Below are 22,837 nucleotides of genomic sequence, written 5' to 3' on the forward strand. Positions count from 1 at the left end.
TTCATTATAGAAATCATTAAAGAAATAAAGAGGTCTAGAATTATAGCTGAATATGTGAAACCTGACCAGCATTTATTTTCTGCTCAACATTTACTAGCCATGCATCAACTCGTTTCAATAGAAATTATTGGACTTCCTATTCATCAAGTGCTAACCAACCTCTTCTTTTCCCGAAGCAGATCCTTTGCACAATTTGCACCTTGCGTATCAGCTTCAGTTACTTTGTTGTGCTAGAAAAAATAGAGTGCAAATACGACCTTAACGCGGAGTTCTAGCCAATAACTACTTTTAAACTTGTAGGACTAGAGGGAGTTTTCAGATTCATGGATTGGTATCCTTCCACATTGGTATCAACATAACCTGTCACATGACGTTTCACAAGAAAAACAGGGGATTTGCAACTCATCTTTTAAGAAGACATGACCGCTTACATTGTGATATAAACTTAAGGTGTATCATCGATGGAAAAGGCACGTCATGCGCAGAAGTCACAAAATCAATACAAAACAGCAGGAAATGTAATAATAGTTCATGAATACACCAACAAACTAGAAGATATCTACTTCAGCTTTTGGAGAGGTTCGATGGAGCTTCAACAACTTGTTAGCAAGCTTATACTTCTCGTTGACATTGCTCCCTATGGACGTGTCGAGTAGAATTTCAATGCTCTTTAGCATGGGGGAACAAGCCAGTATATACTTAATCAAACATACTTCATTTTCCAAACCTTTTATAAATATGAAACTCACATTCTGAAGCTGCAGCTTCCCCATTGTGCTGCAGTCTACCTCGGAAGAAGATATGTCAGGTAGTGGGACAACATTCTTGTACATAGCCTACATGACAGAATAATTTTCATGTATGAGACTTTTAAGAGGAGCAATATCATCGATATCTATTAACTTACACTGATAGAAAGGGTTTGCAAATTTGTGCAGCCAAAAATCATCCCAAAAGCACATGATAACATGGAGACACTACTAAATCCATACGGTATAATGTAAGAGACTTGAGGAAAGGAAATTTAAAGGAGACCGCAGTTTGAGCATCATCTTCTGGCAAGAACTACAATATATACATAGAAAAAAAGGCCGCTTTAACTTGTGAAAATAATCAATAATCTTCGTAGTCACAATATTGTAAAAAGTGAAGTTCAAAGACCCAAATTAGCCTTACCTCACACTTTTTAAAACTTAAATATAGCTCCTGAAGTTTTGGGAAAAGAGACAAATGCTGGAAGACAGTGGAGAGTCTGAGCATAGTCATATCTTGAAGCAAATACAATGACAAACGTAACACCTTGAGATTTTCGAGTTTTGCAATCTGAACCAATATCACTTCCCCTATAAGCTTGCTATTCCAAATTTTGAGGGTCTCAAGTAAGGGACACTGGCCAATAAATTCCCCATATTTGTGTTCTGGAAATCTTACATCATCCAACTCTAAGATCAATAGCTTTGGAAAACCACGAAAATACGGGGAGGGAGACAAAACACATTGATAAAGCTCCAAATGCTTCAAGTCTAGACAAGAGAAAAGATGGGTAGGCAATTTAAGCGGTGTTTTACAGAGATTTACTAAAGTGAGTTCCTTAAATCCTCGTATTCTGGAAAGGAACATAACCCAATGATACATATCCGCATCAGATAATTTGATGTCATTGGTAATTGTGATACAAAATTTTGTAACTTGTTTAAGATGAAGGAGAAGTCTACTTACATCGCTTTTATTAAAGTGTCGAGGTAAACTACCAATGATGTCAGCATCAAGTATGAGTTGGGTAAGAAGGGTCCAATTAAACCTCCAACCTGTTGACAAAATACTAGTCGCCACCGCATCTTTCAGCGGCAAACAATCCATAATTTTAGCGATCACATTATCTAGCATGCTGCTCATAGCATCATCGGCTCCGTAGCAATGATGAAACACTTCCAGTATCCTAAAAGCAATAAAAAAATAAATTCAGATTTACAAAATAAGTACAGCGTATAACATTGTACTTATTATGGCCGGTTGATTTAACAATTTTCTTTTTTCGGATCGAATATAACAAGTCACTACAAAGGTCTACATTATATAATCCTCATACCTAATAGAAGGAAAAATCCCTAATAGTGACACGGTAACATATTAAGTTATTAACTAAAGTGGGTCTCCCTAAATCTAAACCCTCACAAAGGTCTTATCACTGGACTATACTCGTGGTTTTACTGCAATAAAGTTAGTCTAATATAATACGGAGTAATAGTTACAGACTTACAGACCAGTTGTTAGATATAAACATTATGCATACCTCTTGAATTTTTTTCTTTGAGACAAATTGTCAAACACTTTGTGGGCACGAGGAAATATTATATGGTGGGCTATGGTGTAAAACGAAATAAAAGGACTGAAATACTTAAAACATGAAAGGGAGGGAAATTAGGAGGAGTGAATAAGTGTCCCAAAATATTTTTTAATTTTTATTTTTTGTTTTATTAAAGAACAAAGAGAATTTCTATTGGGTTTTTTTTCTTCTTTTAATTAAATAGGAAATACCCTTTTTAAGTAGAGAAGGAATGTTAGATACTTGGATAAATAGAAAATTATATTGCTTTCCGAAAGATAATCCTATCTAAAGATGTGTTTATCATAAAAAAAAATATTTAATCTTTCCAAAAATCCTACTAAAAATCCTCATAAAATCTCTAAAAATTAACCCATAGCTGATAGTTAAAACTTTTTAGACCTGTTTGCTATAGTAGCTGAAAGCCTGAAACTATATCAAAGGGACCAACACTAAAACTATCAAACAAGACAACAAGTATTTTTACATTAAAAGGGACCAGCACTTTCGTTGACCTTTTTAGATTCATAAATAGGTCATTCAACGTATTAGCTATATATCCTTCATTTAACAATCTTTTTTTTTTTTACCTATAATAATACTAATTTTCATGATTGATGACATATAACTTTCAAACGCTTTGAACAAATTACATATAGTTGGCAGACATAAATACAATCAGCAAACAACCAAAAGTCAAAAGCAACCAGAAAAATAATGCAGACGAAAAAACCAACGACTTCTTATCACAAAACAGATCCTTTCCACTTTGATTTGCTAAGAAATTAGTGTGCCAATACAACCTTAACTCAGAGCTCTAGCCAATTATAACTTTTTAAATTTGTAGGACGAGACAATGTTTTAAGATCAATGGATTGGTATTTTTTTCACGTTGGTATCGGCATAACATGTCACATTATGTCTTACAACAATAATAAGGGGTCTACTAAGAGGAATACTTAAAATAAAACTTATTACTATGATGTTAATATAGCACATGATTACGTCTATGGCAAGCCTCTAACATGAACATTTGGATCACCACTAGCTTCAACTCATGTTTAGTGCTTTACAATCGCACCATCTACTTCTGACCTTCAGCATTGATACTATTCTGTTTTGTCATATTTTCAAGCGAAAAGTACCTACTCGGCTACTCCTTTTTGCTCCAAGATGATTGTAATGTTTGATGTTTGAGACAAAGAAAGTAAACAAAATTTTTTTGTTCAGAACACACTAGTTTTATACTGAAGCTCATTGGAACAGTATTACCTGTTTTTATGAAACTGCAATCTGTTCAGTTAGATCCTATATTGAGCTTTAGTATTGATGGTCTAAACCAAACTTTTGCACACCTCAAAGGTTGCAGATGTTCAATTACAGGAACAAAACTACACAGGAACAATTTTATACATTCAGAATCTCATTTTCTGCAGTACAAAGCAGATTTGGTACAACTTTCTGGACATAATTAAGCAGTACTAAACAGAGTCAAATGATAAAGTACTTCTATACAAAGACCAACTCTCGTATTACAAATAAGGGTGTTTCAGGCGTCAAATATTCGACTAATAGTTAAAGATTTCATTATTACATGCATAGGTTCAAAGCCACAAATTCAAAGCCACAAAATGAGAAAATAAACGAGTATCAACACTTAATAAGCTTATCAAGTATCAACTTTTGTATAAATACAGAAAACTGTACAGCTTACTTCAGTACATGTCATTCAATGCAATTGCAATAATCCTTGAATTCATTCACATAAACACAAATGAAACGATTATACGAACGTGCACCAAAGCTTGGCTGCAGAACCCATATTTTCTCCAGTCCAATATAAAGAGATCATGATCATGAAAGAAGACTGTAGAAGAACGGTATCAATTGGCATCACATATGACCAAGTGTTCTGGTGGTCGTTGACATTCAAGCGGCTAGAGGCTCCTCCATAACTATATTTTGGTCATCCAAGAATCACAAGGTAAAAGTATTTTGTCAAAATTTGGCTTTAATTCTAAATAAATACACAGAAAAAATGATCTAAGATGCTTGCTGAAAAAGGTGGCCATTTTCAACCCATATTTCCTCTTGTCAACATGGGTTATGATCATGTCCAACAGGTCAAATGTTCAGGTCAAATAGATGAAACAAAAACAGCTAAACAGAAAACTGGTCAAATGAACCAAACAGGTCGAAGGTAGCCCAAGTGAACTTCTAGTTGTGTACAAGATACTAGATCACTTTACTCAAACATTGGATATTACAATGATAATATATTTTGCAAAAACATATACAATTTATCATTCTTAATTATGAAAAATAGACAAAAATGTACTTATGGTTAACCTGGCATAGCCCATTATGATCTCAACCAAAATGCAACAATCACCCGATTTGACCCGTATCCGGCCCATCCAACCTGCCCCTTTTGCCACCTCTACTAAAACTTAGCACAAGATTCTAATGAGTAATGACTAAGATTTTCTTTAAATATTTGGCAATTATGTCTAGTTTCTTAATGATGAATGTGAGATGTTCAATCATGGGTTAGCTACTGAACCTTTTAAATCACACTTAATACTCTTATTTGATTATTATAGGTAGATAAAAAAGTACATAAGAAGCAATCAATGATGAGACAACAACAGACGCATAGATACCTTTTGTATTTACAGCTTGAGATTTATCAGCAACTATTTCAGATGCAACTGGCGCTTTCGTTGGTACATCAGGCAGATCCAACTTCTCTTCATCTTTACTGGAAGATGGCTCGGAAACAGGAGGTTCTGGCAAATCTTGAATTGCCATCTGTAACAACACCAATGATCAATAACATAAGATGCTGATGCAAATTGTAATTGTCGAAAGCCACTATTCAGAATTACACCTTTTACAAGTTACGCATGAGAATAACCATTTTCTTCATCAAAAACAGCTAGAAGTATTATATATTGATTCTGAGTATACAATTTGCTTTAATACAAAAGGGGTAAATAAAAAGTTCTGAAATGGACTGCAATTTCACCTAGAACTGCAGAAGTGATAATTTGAAGATACAAAAAAAACATACAAATGCAAGTGAAAAGCAACATTTTTCGTGTACAAGTAACCTCTAAAAGCACATAAAAAAAAGACTCATACAAATAAGCTATTTCTTACTAATGACAAAACATTAAGCACAAGCCAATGATGATGCCAATTACTAGCATCACTTCAAATGTGTATACCGTCCAACAAACTGTAAATATTCATCACGGTATGTCCGATGAAAAAGTCAACATTTTCCATAAATAGTCCACTATAACTTGCACGGCTTATTGGTCATATAAATCTATAATTATTGATATTGTCATTGTATGAGGGTATTTAAGACATTTGTCAAATACTTAATCCCTTGCATAAAACCATGTGAATTCAAACTTCTGCAGTTTTCAGGAGGAAGCAACACAATATATAATCTGAAATATGCACTAGAATAAAAAGACACCTGAGCCTCAAGATTTTCAAATTCTGCTAAAACTTCCTCTTCATCCTCAGCTGACAACTTCTCTCCCAAGATTGCATTGATTTCCTGGCCACAAAACGAAAAATCCACAAGTTATATAAAGGGTTATTGATTAAAATGACAAACATTCTATCAGAAACTTTACAATTCCACAAACGACAATCAAGGAAACCAACGATTACAAATATTTGTTTGAAACTGACTAACAGAAAAGTGCTAGGTCGGATTATATATCATGCTGGAATACTTATGCATATTGCCTAACATGTCCATTTTCCAGGAACCATTTACCAAAATCATTGATCAATAAAACATAGATGAATATGTTTGCCAAATCTGTCAAGCTTATATTAACACTGCACTGTAAATAGGCTAATGGTCTAACAAGCATTATCTTTTGGTAGTTAATGATATTAAACCATACTAATAAGTTTTGGACACCTTCAAAATAACATAGAACCTTCAACCTTCAAGATCCACAATCATGATTGCATGACTGGGTGACCGACGTTGCGCATGTAAAAGTATTAAATAATACTTGTTTGATTGTCAAGTGTATAAATATAAGTCCAATGCAAATATAAGATAACTCACATCTTGGTATGCTTTGGCTTCCTCGGTATCATCCATCAATTTTTGCACATCATCTAAGTTAATTTCACCTTGGATCGCCTTCATTGCGTTATTCCCTGCTTTTAAACTCTCAAACACAGCCTTCTGCTTGCTTGCTAGTTCAATATCTGCCAACTAACCCAGATTGCATTCATTGGGTTAAAAAACATTGCTACTATTTAGTACAGGATATCAAAGATAATAAGATATAGATAAGGAACACAAGAATCCAAATGACTCCTTACTTGCTGCTCAACATTAACAAGCCATCCATCAACTTGTTTCAGCAAATCTTCTTGTACCTTCTTCTTCTTCAGTGCTAACAAGGCCCTGTCTTTCTTCTTTTCACGAAGTAGATCCTTTGCAGCTTGCTTTTCAGCTTCAATAACTTTATCGAGCTAAAAGAATAGTATGCAAAAAACCAGTTTAGCTAAACAATTGCATATGTTTCCCAGGATATACCATAAAACCATATTTCATCTTCTAAAATACAAAAACTTAGTAGATAACTTAAAGTGAACACCAGAATGAGATCTAAGAACCTAAGCCGAATATCATTTGCCAAATTTAGAGAATGAGAGAGAGTGTTAGGTTTTATCTAAGACCATGTATATACTCAACATCAAGTCACTATCATGTTACTAAGATGAAGCATTTCTCAACTGCCATAACCGCAATTTAAGAAAGCATTGTGAGCTTTCATATGGTGATGAAGAAGATAAGCGTAAACAACAAATCACCAAACCTTAATAGGATCAAGGACCAAATAAAAAACTGATATAGAAAGTATTTTTTGAAATCTATAGAACCTGAAGATGCATCTGTACCATTTATTTGCTGTTGAAAGAGTATATGGGAATAACAAGCATTGGATAGTTATTGTTATGAGGAAATCTTTTGTGCATACAGTGGGTGTATTCAAGTTTCCAGGCATAGATTCATTATAAATTTTTAGTAGGATTATAATTCATCTGAAGAATCAATTACAATATCTTAAGTATATTTTGAAAATTTCTGGGCTTGTCCTATTAATCCCGTATTTCCTTTCGCAATAGCAGTTGAGCCACGTAAACTATGACTAACAATAGATGTGTTAGTTCACTAAGCAATTGTATACAATTAATGTGGCATTGTAGCAATACTTCAAGTTAAGTAGAGCTTAATTGATCTATTTACATTAGCAATCTCTCAACATTTGGTAGAGTGTAAAACGACAGGATGGACTAAAACTGGCATAGTTGTGGCCAGCGAGCATTGATTTGATCTTGTCAACTATCCTAATTGTGGCAGAACCATATCCCTCTTGAAAAGAAGTATAAAGTGTTGGTGAATTTTACGAGTCCATGACTTCTAAGAATTCAGAAATTTCTTCGAATTTCTAGATGAACACAGATATATAATTTTTCAGTTGCAATCATTACATGAAGGCGTTGAATATACATTCCAAGTTAAGCAAATTAAGAACTACTACGTTAGTTACTGAAAGGAACATTGTTGATATCGACCATTACAAAATATAGTCTCACATCAACTAACCTTTCAAATATAATAGAACCAAAAGTAATATACTAACATGTTCAAGTTGCAAAGCTTTAAACTTTTCAATAATGCATCGAAGTCAATCTATCTTTACTATGAGCACATTAACTAGAAAATGCTCAGGGTAAAGATTACACTCTTCTCATACATAAAAAAAAAAAAAGTTTATAAGTCACCATATTACTGATCCATATACAATCACCTCTTATCGTAAAAACCAAATGTTCAAATTACTCACCCTAAAAACTCCATAAAACCAAGACTGTCACTAAATGTCTTCTCTAACGTTGAACTGTACTAGTGATAACTTATAACTAGTGTACGACTGATCCTCACCATACCCTAATAACCCCTCCTCGATTCTTCATACCGTTTCTCCTAAAACTTCGCCAACCCTTATAAACTATAACTTTCATTAACCTACTTAATCAACAACCCTAAATCAGCACTCATTTCAAAATTAAAAGTCACCGTAATCAATCAGCATATGCATATGTCAAATTCAAATCACTAATAATCATAAAACCACGAACTATCCGAATACCTTATAATTGAGTTCAACAATGTCAATTTGGTTTCAACAAAAACACGTAAATTTCGGGTTTAAAGCAAGTTTCACATATAAATTCCATCATTTTTAGAATCATATGAGTTGGTATTATCATCTATTAGTGCACACCTAAAACCAATGTCTTCCAAAACACACATATAATAATAATAAACATTAAAAATAAGAATATGAAGGAGACCTGAAGCTGATATTGAGCAAGTTTACGCCTTTGGGTCTTAAGAGAAAGAATGGCTCTATCAACTTCAGTTATCTTTGGTTTCTTTACAAATACATTCCCCATCTCTATTCAAATCAAAAAGATCTTAACTTTATTATTATAAATTGATTTCGGGTATAAGATTTTTGGGTATTAGAAGTGTGATTTTTGGGATTAAGAAAAATTGGGTTTTATCTTCTTGTTGTTAAAAAAAAAGAAAAAAAAAGAAAAAAAAAGAAAAAAAAAAGAAACTGGGTATGTATGTGTAATTAGTGTAATTGACAATTTATCAAAGTGATTTATGGAATTGGATAGATGGATGGATGGTTGATTTCTGAAATCAAAAAGATGAATTATAAAATCGGCGATTAATCCACAGGTAAGTAATGAGTCATAGGATGGACAGCTTCAGAATTGAAGGGTGTTTTGGGAAAGTTTAGTTTAATCCAAAAGAAAACATATATTTGCATATACGAGTATACGACCAATAATAACTCGACATAAAAATATAAACAGAACCACATGAATCCATTTTTTCAGACCAGGATCAAGTCATGTTCTACTGTAGACTCGTAGTAGACAATTGTTGATGAGTTTTTTTAACAAAACATTTTACGAGATAACTTTTTTTCACATTAAATTATGACTCTATTCGTTGTCATAATCTATAAATTTATAATACTGTATTTTACATTTCAATATTAGGGGACTAGGAGGTGATTTTATCAACCTTTCCAAAATCCTCCAATAACATTCATTAAACTCATTTTAACTTTTCAATCCTCTTAACCAACTTTTCCAATCATTTTTACTGGCATTCCATAAATTTTCAGCCCTCCTAAAATTTCTTTTATTTTTCTTTTTTAAATTAAACTAAAACAATTTAATTTAAAAACATTACATTTTTATTAAAAACATAACATTTCATTAAAAAATAAACACTACATTATACATATACAAAATAAAAAACACATTTTCTTTTAAATTCTACCTATAAAAACTTTCAATAATAAACTTAAATAAACAATTTATTCATAATAATAAAAAATACACTTTAAATAAAAAATTTATTTAAATAAAAAAAAATTTATAACTAATAAAAAACTTTCTTAAACAAAAGCTTTCAATAGTAAACATTGAGTAGGAAGTGAATTGAAAATTGTTCTACATATATATAAATTAAAAATAGGAGATAATTTGTGGCCACTAAATCTTCACTGTATCTTCTTCTTCGACTCTACACCTGCAACAACCTTTTTTTGTTTTTTTTAAAAAGCTCATTAATGGCTATTTTATTGGAAGGTGAAGACAATAAAACAGTCACAACATCTGGTCCCCACTTCTCTTCCGATTTTATGGGCAACGGCTTCACAAACCTTCGACCAACCCGTTTAAGGAGCCCGGTGGTGCCAGCAGCGGTGTAGCCGCCGGTATGAAGCTAGCCCGCCTCTCCACTCCGTATGCCCTTAACTTTATTTTTACTCTAACTAAATCTTACTTAACACTTGATATATTTACCTTATGTATTTTGTGAAACTGTTCATTTCTATAATTATCTTAATACGAAGAATAAATAACAAGTTATTACACGATATGTTACATTACACAATTATCTTTTTAGTAAAAAAGAAAATTGTTTACATGACTAATATAACTAATATATTAGCTTATAACCCGCGTATTACGCGGGATTTGTACATTGTTTTTATATAAAACTTTTAATATATGAAAACGATTACATCTAAATATATATTTACAAACTTTTGAACCACAATAATAATATCATGTTCTTTGTCATTAAAAAATGTTAACAAATAGTGACCCTAAGTGTTCAGAAAAAAGGTAAATGCCCAAAAACTCCTTAGTCTCGTAGAGGATTTTTTTTCTCTCAAGCTAGCGAGCCTGCAATGTTGTCTGACGGTGAAACTCCAAGTTCACCATTATGTTAGTTATGAGATATTAAATACATATCATTATTAACATTCAGTTATAACTACATAACTTTACTTATATATTAGAGGTATCAAAGGTGTTATTTTAATTTATGCAATCACATCAACAACAAAAAAATCAGGTAATATTTGTATCAACCCATTCTAAATGAAATTTTTGTCGAATATTCGTATCATTTACATCACATTATAAATACAAATATATAAAATTTTGTATACATGAAAATATAATATACTATATAAATGATTTTATTTATTTATAAGTTATATACATTAAAGACTACGAAGTACCATTATTGTACTAAAATAAATAAATATGAAAGACTTTATAAGACACATTTATTTATATAAAACTATGAGGACCAAAAGTGTTATTGACAAATTTTTTAGTCAATGATGATGTCATCAAAATAATCTAATGGTAGAGAATAAGAGATGAAATTTAATCAATAGTCTTTACCTTTTCAATTTAGAATTAAAGGTTTTGTTTTAATATATATTAAAGATGTATGTTAGGTTCAGATTCTTTTAACAACATCATATTAATTATCTAATCTATAACATTTCTTAAGATGTCATATCTATATACTATTATATAAAAATTATACCCCATGTTGAAAAGTTAAGATTTTTGGAAATGTGAAATTACCATTTTACCCTTAATGAATTAATTTACACAATCATTCCATTATCTTCTAAAAGATATTCACTACTCTTTTAAATCAAATATCTTTATATCAAATACCTACAACACTTGACGTATCTGTCGTCACCAACGGTTGCCACCGCCATCACCATCCATCGATGCCATCACATCACATCACTGTCACTGTCATCGTTCCCACATTGTGCGAGTAGCATGCTCGTCCTCCTATATATAGAGATGGCTGTCAATGTTTGATAAAACTTAGTCTATTCATGGAAAAAATTTCATTATCTTTTATATATCGTTGATTATGGTAGTTTGAAGTATTCATTTTATCTGTAATTATGGTAGCCCAGCCTTTTATCCTGTATAGTGGATGACATCCCAGATCTTCATTACCTTATTTGTATTTGTGGTTTTTATGTTATTTGATATTGGTGATCAAGTGTTTTATGAATTACGTGATAAATTCTTATTTATTCTTGTTATATTTATCATACTCTTTATATGTTCAATATGCCAATATGATTATTGTGTTATTTGTTGTTATACTATTATTTTGATAGTTAGTTTAGGTGTTGTTTTTACTATAAAATAAAAAAAAATAAATTCACAAAGACTTATGAATCTAGTTTGTAATCTTATGTTATTCAACATGAATCAAGATTAAATCAATAAAAAAAAGTAAGTTGTTGATAGGTCAACATTACCACTACGGACCACCAGGCTTGTATAATATTCTATTAAAAATATGTTTGTTTAACCCTTGATCCCAAGCTAACGAAAATGTATTTGAGCAAGTGGAATTAACACATTCGGCAAAGTTATTTTTCTTTAATTACATGTTCGAAACGTCCCAAAAAAAGAACAAATTTGTTCGATTCATTAAAATTTAAAGAGAAAAAATTATAAAATCAAAGGATAATTGAGAAAAAATAAAAAATAATGAAATCTACATGTCACTATCTTATGGTTTTAAAAAAAAATTAGGTTAATATTCAAGAGAATTTCTCTTATCATAATCGTTTGGTACGTGAGATAGCCACCAATATGGGAACATTACTTTTCCTGCAAAATCGGAAGCCCCTTTTTTTTGTTTTATGTAAAAGCCTATTTACTTTAGACTAGTCATACACACGATGTGACGGTGGTGATGGTGACGGGCAGCGGCGGTTGCAGTGTCGTTAATAATGTATAAGTAATTGATGTAAAAGGAGTAACGTAATTATTTAAGAGTCAATGGTAGATGTAGTATATTAAGTTAATTAAGAATATTATATGTATTTCAGGTAGATATATTATAAGTATTTCAATTGAAAATATTTTAATGGTGAATAAAAATAAGGTTTATTTTGAGGTTGTCGACCAACATGAAATTTATAAAATTTATGTACAGAGTACAATACTTTTTTCTTTTATTTACTTCTACACCTTAAGTTTTCTACCCCTTAAGTTTGTTATCTTTTCATTACAAGACCTTTACTTTTCTTTATGCAAGTCTACCCCCTAAAGTTTCTATTTTTATCTTTTGTCATCATCAAACCTTTTGTTTTCAATATTTTATACCAAATTTTTGCGTTTTCATGTTTTTATCAAACTACTTTTACGTATTTTATGGCTTTACCTTTAAGCATTTGGTTATTATTACTTTCGTCCAATTCGGTTTTTATAGCGGTTTTTCATCATCATTACATCTTAAATTCATGTAACATTTAAAATAAGACTTAAAATTACATCACCGTTGTTAGCGGTTTGAAATATACATATATTTGTATTACACTAATACTACTATATATTATATGTATCTAAAACTTTACCATAACAAACATATTTCGCGACAATGCGCGGATAAATATACTGGTAATATACTGTAGATAAAAGATACGAGTAAATTAATATATATATATATATATATATATATAACAATTCACCTGACGCGTAGCTACAGTAACTTGCTGACATCATCTATTTTGTCTAACATTTGGTGACTTTTGGTGTAACTGACTCGGTACTGTTGCTTTTTTTTTTAAGTTTCTTATTTTTACCACTTAACTTTTAAATTTTTTAACTTTAGTCTAACATTTTTATACAAACTTAACTAACAAAATTTTTAATTTTTACCAAGTGACTTTTGGGTTTTAACTTTAATAATCAAATCTTTATTTTTTACCTTTGATCTCTTATTATATGGTGTGTCCAAACTTTTGAATAATGCTAGATTTATGTTTGCATGATGCAACGATGATATATCTCCCGTGATAACGCACGAGTTAAAATTCTTGTTATTTACATTTCAACCACAAGGACCCAAAACCAATATGAAAGCAACATCGGTTGTTAATTTATTTCATTTACTTATAGTTATTTGCTGCGTGAGATACTCGATGGACATTCCTTATTTCCTTGTTACATATTTTAGTTGTTATGTTTACTAACTTGACCATAAATAACTTTGTTTATGTCATGTAACACTTGATATAAAATATATGAATGGATTGGGTTTTTAATGTACTTTTCGTTCATATAAGTTTCATCAACTACTATATAGTACAAACAAAGTTATTTACGGTCAAAGTTAGTCAACATGACAACTAAAATGAGACGGAGGGAGTACTATATTATAAAGGAGACCTTTTTTTTAAATTCTTAAAAGATGAATCGAAATACCTAAACTACCCCTCTTTTTTATTCACTAATTTAAACATTTTTACCTAATATACTGATAATACCCTTAAATCTCAATTACTCATTTTTCTCCCTTTTCTCAAATCTCAACCACTCATTTTTCTCTATCCTCCCTAAATTATTTTATTCCTCTAATTTATTTAAGATCTTTTATCTAAACAACCGTATATCGATAAATTATAAAAACTGTATGAGTGTTCTTAAAATTTCGTACTATTTAATTAGAGATGTCATTCGATATACTTTCGACGAGTTTTCAAATTCGAGGGCTTACGGCTAAAGCATTTGGCTATCACACTCTATGCCTTATCACTTCCTATTATCTATTACCTCACCATTTTACCGCTGCAAAGCTCGGGCATAAATAATAAAGCATTTTGGACATTTTTCATTCCCGCTCATTGTTCCCCCCTCAAACTATCCTGCTATTCAGTAAAGTGTTTCATCCACAAATTTCAGAGGTAATTTTTCTTACATTATTTACTGTACAGTTTTATTATATAGATTGTTTAATTATGATATGTGAATATATGATGGCCTTTTGTTTTACACCATACTATAAATTTCCGCCCACCATCTGTTTGACAATATGTCTCAACGAAATTTAAGAAGTATGCAATGTGTGTGTGTGTGTGTGTCTATATATATAACTACTGTGATTATTATATTAGACTGACTTCATCTAAGTAAATATATGTTTCCCATTTGAATATATTTAAAAATTGGACAAAAAGATTAAATTTCTATCATAGTATAAGATGGACTTATTTTGTAAATCTGAAGTTATTTATTTTTTAATTAAATCATGCTTTTAGAATAATGGAAGTGGTTCATCATCGCTGCAAAGTATCCAAAGAAGGAGAAGATGATGTTATAAGCAGGATGCCAGATAATGTGATCGGCTAATATTATGGATCGTTTGCCGTTACAAGACGCGGTGGCGACTAGTATTCTGTCAACAAGTTGGAAATTTAAGTACGTGGACTCTTCTCACCCGACTCACAATTGATAGAGACTTCTGTATGATTCTGTCTATGCGAGAAATGAATAAAACTAATATAAGTAGACTTCTCCTAAATCTACAAGTTACTAGTTTTTTCCTCGCTATGAGCAATGACTTCAAAATAGATGATGAGGATATTCATCATTGGATATGCTCTTATCTAGAATACGAGGATTTAAAGAATTCACCTTAGTACATTCCCGTGATGCACCGGTTAAGTTGCCTACCCATCTTTTCAATTGTCTAGACTTGAAACATTTGAAGCTTGAACGCAGTATTTATCCTTTGTCTTTTCGTGGTTTTCCAAAGCTATTGACCTTAGACTTGCATAATAATGCAAGTATACAAGGCCACAGATATGGGGAATTAATTGCTTGCTGTCCCCAACTCGAGACTCTAAAACTTTGGGATAGCGACCTTAGAGGGCAAGTGAAATTGGCTGATATTACAAATCTCAAAAATGTCAAGATGTTAGCTTTGTCATTGTGTTTGCTTGACAATATGACTATGCTCAGAGTTTCCACAGTCTTCCAGCATATCTCTCTTCTTCCAAAACTTCTGGAGCTTTGTTTAAGGCTTGAAAACTGCACGGTAAGGCTAAGCTGTGTCTTCAAACTTCACTTTACATACACAAATACATAATATTGTGACTAGGATTATCGACTACTTTCACTGTTTAAAGCAGCTTTCTATGTATCTTTTGTAGTTCTTGCCAGAAGATGCTCAAAATCCGGTCTCCGCCAACTTTCCCTTCCTCAAGACTCTTGCATTTTGCCACATGGATTTTAGTAGTTTTTCCATGTTATCATTTGCTTTTAGGATGCTTATTGGCTGCACAACTTTGCAGACCCTTTTTATCTCTGTAAGTTAATAGCTATCAGTAATACTGCTCGTCTTAAAAATCTTCCATACAAGTGCAAATGAATATTACTTTATCATGTAGGGTATATACAAGAATGATGTTCCACTACCTGCCATATTTTCTCCTGATCGCAGCACAATGGGGCAGTTGCAACTGCAGCTTCAGAAAGTGAGGTTCGTATCTATAAAAGGTTTGGAAAATGAAGTATGTTTAATTAAGTATATACTGGCTTGTTCCCCGATGCTAAAGAGCATTGAAATTCGACTCACCCCGTACGTAGGCATTAATAACAATGAGAAGTATAAGCTTGCTAGCAAGCTGTTGAAGCTTCGTCGAGCCTCCCCAATGGCGGAGATCATCTTGTATTCATGAATTAATTCTACATTTCCTGTTTTCCCCATCTACTTTCTATCTTAGTAAACTCTATTTCGATATTGGTGATCTTATGTTTAGTGTTAATATATTTCTTTGGCTGATACTGAGTTGAACTAGTGTACGTTGAAATGAAGATTGGATGATCTGAGGAGGTGATGTTTGGTTTTCATAACTTGAACATCACAGAATTAGTTTGCACACCACATACACTAATATGCGTTTTAATTTTGATATTCTTAGGACTAAGTTGTGTGATATGCAATCACCTCCTCTATATTTTTGGTCTAATGAAGAATTAAGAACTACTCCCTATTCCTGTCTATGTATTAGGAGAAGATTATATCCAGAAAAATGAAACATGATCATTGCTTGACTGATTAAGCATGATCTTATTTGCCAGGAGGTGATTTGTTTCGTTATTTGTTTTCATGTGCATACTGAGTCAATAGGTTTGGAATGAACCCGTCAATTTATTGCATCAAGCCATCAAGTCCAAATGGGTTTGACTCGTAAAGTTGAAGGTGATAGTAGTAGAAGGTGGTCAATGGAAATCTGGTCAAGCGACCGATTAGTAAGTTATATTTGTATCATAATGGTATGAATGAGAGATGCTAAATTAGAGAAGTGGTCCAATGTCATGTCTAAAGGCTAAAACTCAAGAATATGTGGCCCAAATGTACAGCACTAGTTTTAGAAAGCCCGGGCTCATTATCTGATGAAATTTACACAATTACACCCCAAAGTTCATACGGATGAAATTCACACCCCAAAGTTCATGTCTAGTATAGAAGTAATGACTGTATTGCTGGTAGATTTTTTAATCAATTAAAGATACATTTTATTGTTATTAGTTAATTGATACCTGATTTTAAGTTTAATGAAATTTAGCTAATTAACATTGGTACCAACTTTAATTGATACCAAAGGGGTTGATTATTAATCAATCAAGATACTTTCTTATTAAGATGGATTAAATTGGGGCTTCAGATTCGATCGACTATAAGGGGATTTTTGGGATTGGGTAAAGTTGTTGTTCTTGTTGTTGTTGATTGCGTAACTTATCGGTTTCGGGTCGAAAGTTATAACTATCTTGTTCTATAAATTAACCAGCATTTTGAACATATGTTATACATTTAAATTCTGAACCCTTAAAAAAAATTTTAATTCTTTCTTTTAGAACAATGGAAGTGGTTCATCATTGCTGCAAAGCATCCAAAGTTTCACCACAAGGAGGAGATGATTTTATTAGCAGCATGCCAGAGAATGTGATTGCTAATATTATGGATCGTTTGCCGTTAACAGATGCAGTGGGGACCAGTGTTTTGTCACCAGCTTGGAGGTTTAATTGGACCCTTCTTACCCAACTCATACTTGACGATGACGTCGTTGATAGTTTACCTGAAGACTTTAATAAAAGCGATATAAGTAGACTTCTCCTTCATCTTAAACAAGTTACAAAATTTTGCCTCACTATAACCAGCAACATCAAATTAGATGATGCAGATATGTATCATTGGCTTATGTTCCTGTCCAGAATACGAGGATTTAAGGAACTCACTTTATATAATGCCCGTCCAACACCACTTAAGTTGCCTACCCATCTTTTCTCGTGTTTAGACTTGAAGCATTTGGAGCTTTGTGACTGTGTTTTGTCTCCCTCCCCTTATTTTCGTGGTTTTCCAAAGCTATTGACCTTAGAGTTGGATGATGTAAGTATTCCAGAACACAAGTATGGGGAATTTATTGCCCGGTGTCCCTTACTTGAGACCCTCAAAATTTGGAATAGGGACCTTATCGGGGAAGTGAAATTGGTTGAGATTGCGAAACTCAAAAATCTCAAGGTGGTACGTTTGTCATCGTGTTTGCTTGACATTCATATAAATATGGTCAGACTCTCCACTGTCTTCCATCGTATGTCTCTTCTCCCAAAACTTCTGGACCTGAATTTAAGTTTGAAAAACTGTGAGGTAAGGCTGATAGTCTTTGGACTTTACTTTCCTCAATATTTTTGAATATTTTCACCAGTTAAAGTGGCTTTTTTTTTTTTAATGTATATTTTGTAGTTCTTGTTGGAAGATGTTGCTCAAACTGCATTCTCCTCCACCTTTCCTTTCCTCAAGTCTCTTGGATTATACCACATGGATTTTAGTAGTGTCTCCATGTTATCATGTGCTTTTGCAATGATTTTTGGCTGCCCAAATTTGCAAGCCCTTTCTATCTATGTAAGTCTCATACATGAATACTATTTTATCATGTAGGCTATGTACAAGAATGTTATCCCACTACCTACCATATTTCCTTCAGAGGTAGACTGCAGCACGACGGGGAAGCTGCAGCTTCAGAAGGTGACTTTAGTATGGATAAAAGGTTTGGAAAATGAAGTTTGTTTGATTAAGTACATACTGGCTTGTTCCCCTAAGCTAAAGAGCATTGAAATTCAACTCGACTCGTCCATAGCAAGCAATGTCAACGACAAGTATAAGCTTGCTAACAAGTTGCTGAAGCTCCATCGAACGTCTCCAATAGCTGAAGTAGTTATCCTCTAGTTTGTTGGTGTATTCATGAACTAATTTTACATTTCCTGTTGTTTTGTATTGATTTTGTGACTTCTGCGCATGACGTGCCTTTTCCATCTACTTGTCTATTTCAGCAAAACTTCTGTTTTGATTTTCGGATACATCTTAAGTTAATTTTCGGATACACCTTAATTTTATATTTCCAGTTGTTTTCTATTGATTTTATCATCTGCTTGCTTACATGTTTCTATTCACTTTTATTGTGAAACTGTTCCTTTTAGCAAATCCCTGTTTTTCTTGTGAAACATCATGTGACTGGTTATGTTGATACCAATGTGGAAGAATACCAATCCAGGAATCTGAAAAGTCCTAGTTCTACGAGTTTAAAAGTAGTTATTGGCTAGAACTCCGCGTTAAGGTCGTATTCGCACTCTATTTTTTTTAGCAAAACAAGGTGCAAAGCCTGCAAAGGATCTGTTTCATGGATAGAGGGGGTTGGTCAACACTTGATGAATAGGAAGTCCAAGAATTTCAACTGAAATGAGTTGATGCATGGCTTGTAAATGTTGAGCAGAAAGTAAATCTGCTGGTCAGGTTTCACATATTCACCTATACTTCTACACCTTCTCATTTCTTTAATGATTTCTATAATGAACTAACCCGCCTAGATTGATAACTGTGTTGGGTTTAATAATCTAAAGTTGATAAAGATTAAAGGAATAAGAGGAGAGTTTTGCCAGATTTAGCTGTGATTGGGATTAAAGGGGTGCACGACTCATGTGCCAGGGTGCAGTATCAACTGGATGTAAGGGTGCACCACCCATCTCAGCCGGACTATCATGCTACACATTCTGATAATAACTCGTAAGTCAACAAAAAGATTTATACAAATATAATTTGGTCAAAGCATAGAAACTAAGTCGCGTTAACCAGAAGTACATTTTTTAGTCAAACAGAGAAAGGACTTACCGATGGGTTGGATAATGGGTCAAATTTAGTGATTTAGGCTGTAGGTTTCGGGTCAAATATTATAACTATGTGAACCGCGCCTGTTTGCATCCCTAATTATATTATTCTATATATCAACAATCATTTTGAACATATGTTATACATCTGAATTGTGAAATTTTTTAAATTTAATTCTTTCATTTAGCACAATGAAAGTGGTTCATCATTGCTGCAAAGCCTCCAAAGTTTCACCACAAGGAGGAGGTGATGTTATTAGTAGGATACCCGATAATGCGATCACTAATATTATGGATCATATGTCGTTGAAAGACGCGGTTGTGACTAGTATTTTGTCTACAAATTGGAGATTCAAGTGGACTAGTCTCACCTAACTCATTCTTGACTCGACTTCTTTGATAGTTTACTAAGTCGAAAGAATCACTTTGATAAAACTATTATAAGTAGACTTCTTCTTAATCTTAAAGTTACAGATTTTATCCTCGTTATAACCAATGTCCTCAAATTAGATGATGCGGATATTCATCAATGGGTTGTGTTGCTATCCAGAATACTAGGATTTAAAGAACTCACTTTGATAAATTAGCGTGAAACACCGGTTAAGTTGCCTACCCATCTTTTTTCTTGTCTAGAGTTGAAACATTTGCAGGTTGAATAATGTGTTTTTCCTCCATATTTTCGCGGTTTTCCTAGGCTGTTGACCTTAGACTTACACAATACTGCAAGTATACAAGACCACAGATATGGGGAATTTATTGTTCAGTGTCCCCTACTTGAGACTCTGAAAATTTGGGATAGCAGCCTTAGAGAGCAAGTGAAATTGGTTGAGATTACTAAACTCGATATGGTCAAGATTTTAGATTTGTCGTTGTGTATGCTTGACAATATGACCATGGTCAGACTTTCCACTGTCTTCCAGCATTTGTCTTTTCTTCCAAAACTTCAGGCGCTATGTTTAAGGTTTGAAAACTGCAAGGTAAGGCTAAATTGGGTCTTTAAACTTCACTTTACATACGCAATATTGTGAGTATGATTATTGACTACTTTCGCCTGTTAAAGCAGCTTTCTATGTATCTTTTGTAGTTCTTGCCGGAAGATGTTGCTCAAAATCCGGTCTCCACCAACTTTCCCTTTCTCCAGACTCTTACATAATGCCACCTTGATATTAGTAGTGTTTCTATGTTATCATATGCTTTTAAGGCTTTTTGGCTGTACAAATTTGCAGACACTTTATATCTCAGTAAGTTAATTGCTAGCGATGATACTGCTCGTAATGAAAATCTTACATACATGTGTACATTAATATTAGGCTATCTCCAATGGAAGCGCCCTTAGGTGCCCTTGAATATCCTTTGCCGTTGAAGGTTGTCCAAAACTAAGGATTTTTTGAAGGATGCCCTTACCTAAGGGCATGCCCTTACTTGTTTTTACTTAATATATTTTTGTTTTTAGTTAGAGGTAAAAGGATATGTAAGGATATGTAAGGACATGTAAGGATGTTTGTATGGTTGGAGATAAAATTATAGGATTTATAAAGATGTATAAGGATTTGTAAGAATATGATGTGGCAGCTCAAGGACGCCTTTTTGTAGGCCATATACAAAATTGTTGCCCCACTCCCTGCCATTTTTCCTCCTGAGGTAGACCGCAGCATAATGGGGCAGCTACAACTTCAGAAAATGGAGTTAGTATTTGTAAAAGATTTTGAAAATGAAGTATGTTTGATTAAGCATATACTGGCTTGTTCCCCCGTGCTAAAGAGAATTGAAATTCTACTCAACCCGTACCTAGAGATTAATAACAAAATGAAGTATAAGCTTGCTAACAAACTATTGAAGCTCCATCGAGCCCCATCGACTCATCGAGCCTCCCCAATGACGGAGATTATCTTGCATGCATGAACTAATTCGACTTTAGTAGTAAACTCTATTTTGATAATGGTGATCTTATGGTTAGTGTTAATATTATTCTCTGGCTTATACTGTGTTGAACTACTCTACCTCGAACTGAAGATTTGATGATGTGTGGAGGCCGGTGATCTTTGGTACTTATCAGAACTTGAACATCACAGAAATTAGTTTGCACACCACATACACACTAATATGAGTTTTAATTTTGATTTTGTTCGGACTAATTTGGGTGGTATGAAATCACTTCCTCTATATTTTTGGTGTAATGAATAATTAAGAGCTAGCTGCTCCATATTCTATGCTGATTGAGAAAGATGGGGTTCATAATTAACTGATGAATTGCCCACCCCAAAATTCATACTGATGTCACATCGTCCTGAAATCTATCCTGTTTTTCTGGAAAAGGATGAGGATAGTTGGTCTTCGTGAAGTCTTCCTGTTTCCGGGTGAACGCAGGTTGAGTGTTGTATCGATATGCTATCATATTAGTTACACAAATCAGTGAATAAGTTAAGATCTCGTAGGTCTTTCACCAGGCACCACAAGAAAAATCATTTTTCGCCAAATGCTTTTTTCTTTCCTTTGTAATTTAAAAGTGACCGTTTTGCCTCATTAAAGTGGTTGATTATTGATAGGTTTTTTTTGTTAGTTAATTAATACCTAATTGTATGTTTAATGGAATTAGCTACTTAGGGTTTGTTTCGGATTCTTGATTTCTGACTTGTGAGACCAAGCTACTTTCACATTATGATTGATTAGATTGGGGCTCTTGATTCGATCGATTTTAGGGGATTTTTGGGATTGTTTATACAAAGTGTTCTATTTGCCAGGAAAAATAAGGCAGGTTTATACCTACTTATAAATGTGTTTTCTACTAAAATAACCCGATCCTACTATCTGTAATATACAATAATAGCCTGATACAGTAGCCTAGATGAAATAATAACCATGCATAAGAACCTTTCTGTAATACTTGTGTAGCATATGACTATTAAGGCTGAACGGTATTTGGTGGCGTTGTCGCCATACGCTGCTGGCTACACCGGCTCGCCTAGGCTGTAAAGGGTTTGAGAGGAATGGGGAGGAGGCTGTAAAGGGTTTGAGAGGAATGGGGAGGAAGGGGGAAGTTGTGGTTTTCAAAGATTATATCCGTTGCAAACGGATACTTTG

At 33.1% G+C, this 22,837-nt stretch overlaps 4 protein-coding genes across 4 annotated transcripts; 2 read left to right on the top strand and 2 right to left on the bottom strand.

Moving 5' to 3' along the window:
* Window positions 1–478: 478 nt before the first annotated feature.
* LOC122598616 lies at window positions 479–2,745 on the bottom strand. Its single transcript, XM_043771203.1, has 3 exons — window positions 2,729–2,745; window positions 1,720–1,939; window positions 479–836 (listed from the first exon to the last, which is right to left on the bottom strand). Exons 2-3 carry the CDS (start codon window positions 1,894–1,896, stop codon window positions 549–551), a joined length of 465 nt encoding a protein of 154 aa, XP_043627138.1. The 5' UTR covers window positions 1,897–1,939; window positions 2,729–2,745; the 3' UTR covers window positions 479–548.
* Window positions 2,746–3,989: 1,244 nt separating this feature from the next.
* Window positions 3,990–9,142, bottom strand: LOC122596099 (vacuolar protein sorting-associated protein 20 homolog 2-like). The gene is made up of 6 exons (XM_043768617.1): window positions 8,735–9,142; window positions 6,692–6,844; window positions 6,429–6,581; window positions 5,817–5,900; window positions 4,990–5,137; window positions 3,990–4,281 (listed from the first exon to the last, which is right to left on the bottom strand). The coding sequence occupies exons 1-6, from the start codon at window positions 8,834–8,836 to the stop codon at window positions 4,256–4,258; spliced, it is 666 nt and encodes a 221-aa protein (XP_043624552.1). The 5' UTR covers window positions 8,837–9,142; the 3' UTR covers window positions 3,990–4,255.
* Window positions 9,143–15,154: 6,012 nt separating this feature from the next.
* Window positions 15,155–16,272, top strand: LOC122597217. The gene is made up of 3 exons (XM_043769839.1): window positions 15,155–15,629; window positions 15,745–15,900; window positions 15,982–16,272. The coding sequence occupies exons 1-3, from the start codon at window positions 15,189–15,191 to the stop codon at window positions 16,270–16,272; spliced, it is 888 nt and encodes a 295-aa protein (XP_043625774.1). The 5' UTR covers window positions 15,155–15,188.
* Window positions 16,273–17,456: 1,184 nt separating this feature from the next.
* Window positions 17,457–19,012, top strand: LOC122598404 (F-box/FBD/LRR-repeat protein At1g13570-like). Its single transcript, XM_043771003.1, has 3 exons — window positions 17,457–18,242; window positions 18,339–18,497; window positions 18,534–19,012. Exons 1-3 carry the CDS (start codon window positions 17,457–17,459, stop codon window positions 18,819–18,821), a joined length of 1,233 nt encoding a protein of 410 aa, XP_043626938.1. The 3' UTR covers window positions 18,822–19,012.
* The last annotated feature ends 3,825 nt before the right edge of the window (window positions 19,013–22,837 follow it).

The sequence above is a fragment of the Erigeron canadensis genome, chromosome 4 (assembly GCF_010389155.1).
Source record: "Erigeron canadensis isolate Cc75 chromosome 4, C_canadensis_v1, whole genome shotgun sequence".
In the NCBI taxonomy this organism is placed as follows: Eukaryota; Viridiplantae; Streptophyta; class Magnoliopsida; order Asterales; family Asteraceae; genus Erigeron; species Erigeron canadensis.

Excerpts from the sequence above, each read along its gene's own strand:
- LOC122596099 (XM_043768617.1), bottom strand. The coding sequence starts at position 8,836 with ATGGGGAATGTATTTGTAAAGAAACCAAAGATAACTGAAGTTGATAGA. Across the intron at positions 5,901-6,428 it reads AAGCCAAAGCATACCAAGAT|GAAATCAATGCAATCTTGGG; the intron begins GTGAGTTATCTT and ends TTTTGTGGCCAG. Across the intron at positions 5,138-5,816 it reads TTGAAAATCTTGAGGCTCAG|ATGGCAATTCAAGATTTGCC; the intron begins GTGTCTTTTTAT and ends GTGTTGTTACAG.
- LOC122598404 (XM_043771003.1), top strand. The coding sequence starts at position 17,457 with ATGGAAGTGGTTCATCATTGCTGCAAAGCATCCAAAGTTTCACCACAA. Across the intron at positions 18,243-18,338 it reads TAAGTTTGAAAAACTGTGAG|TTCTTGTTGGAAGATGTTGC; the intron begins GTAAGGCTGATA and ends TATATTTTGTAG. Across the intron at positions 18,498-18,533 it reads TGCAAGCCCTTTCTATCTAT|GCTATGTACAAGAATGTTAT; the intron begins GTAAGTCTCATA and ends TTTATCATGTAG.
- LOC122598616 (XM_043771203.1), bottom strand. The coding sequence starts at position 1,896 with ATGAGCAGCATGCTAGATAATGTGATCGCTAAAATTATGGATTGTTTG. Across the intron at positions 837-1,719 it reads GACACTTTAATAAAAGCGAT|GCTATGTACAAGAATGTTGT; the intron begins GTAAGTAGACTT and ends TCTGTCATGTAG.
- LOC122597217 (XM_043769839.1), top strand. The coding sequence starts at position 15,189 with ATGCTCTTATCTAGAATACGAGGATTTAAAGAATTCACCTTAGTACAT. Across the intron at positions 15,630-15,744 it reads TAAGGCTTGAAAACTGCACG|TTCTTGCCAGAAGATGCTCA; the intron begins GTAAGGCTAAGC and ends TATCTTTTGTAG. Across the intron at positions 15,901-15,981 it reads TGCAGACCCTTTTTATCTCT|GGTATATACAAGAATGATGT; the intron begins GTAAGTTAATAG and ends TTTATCATGTAG.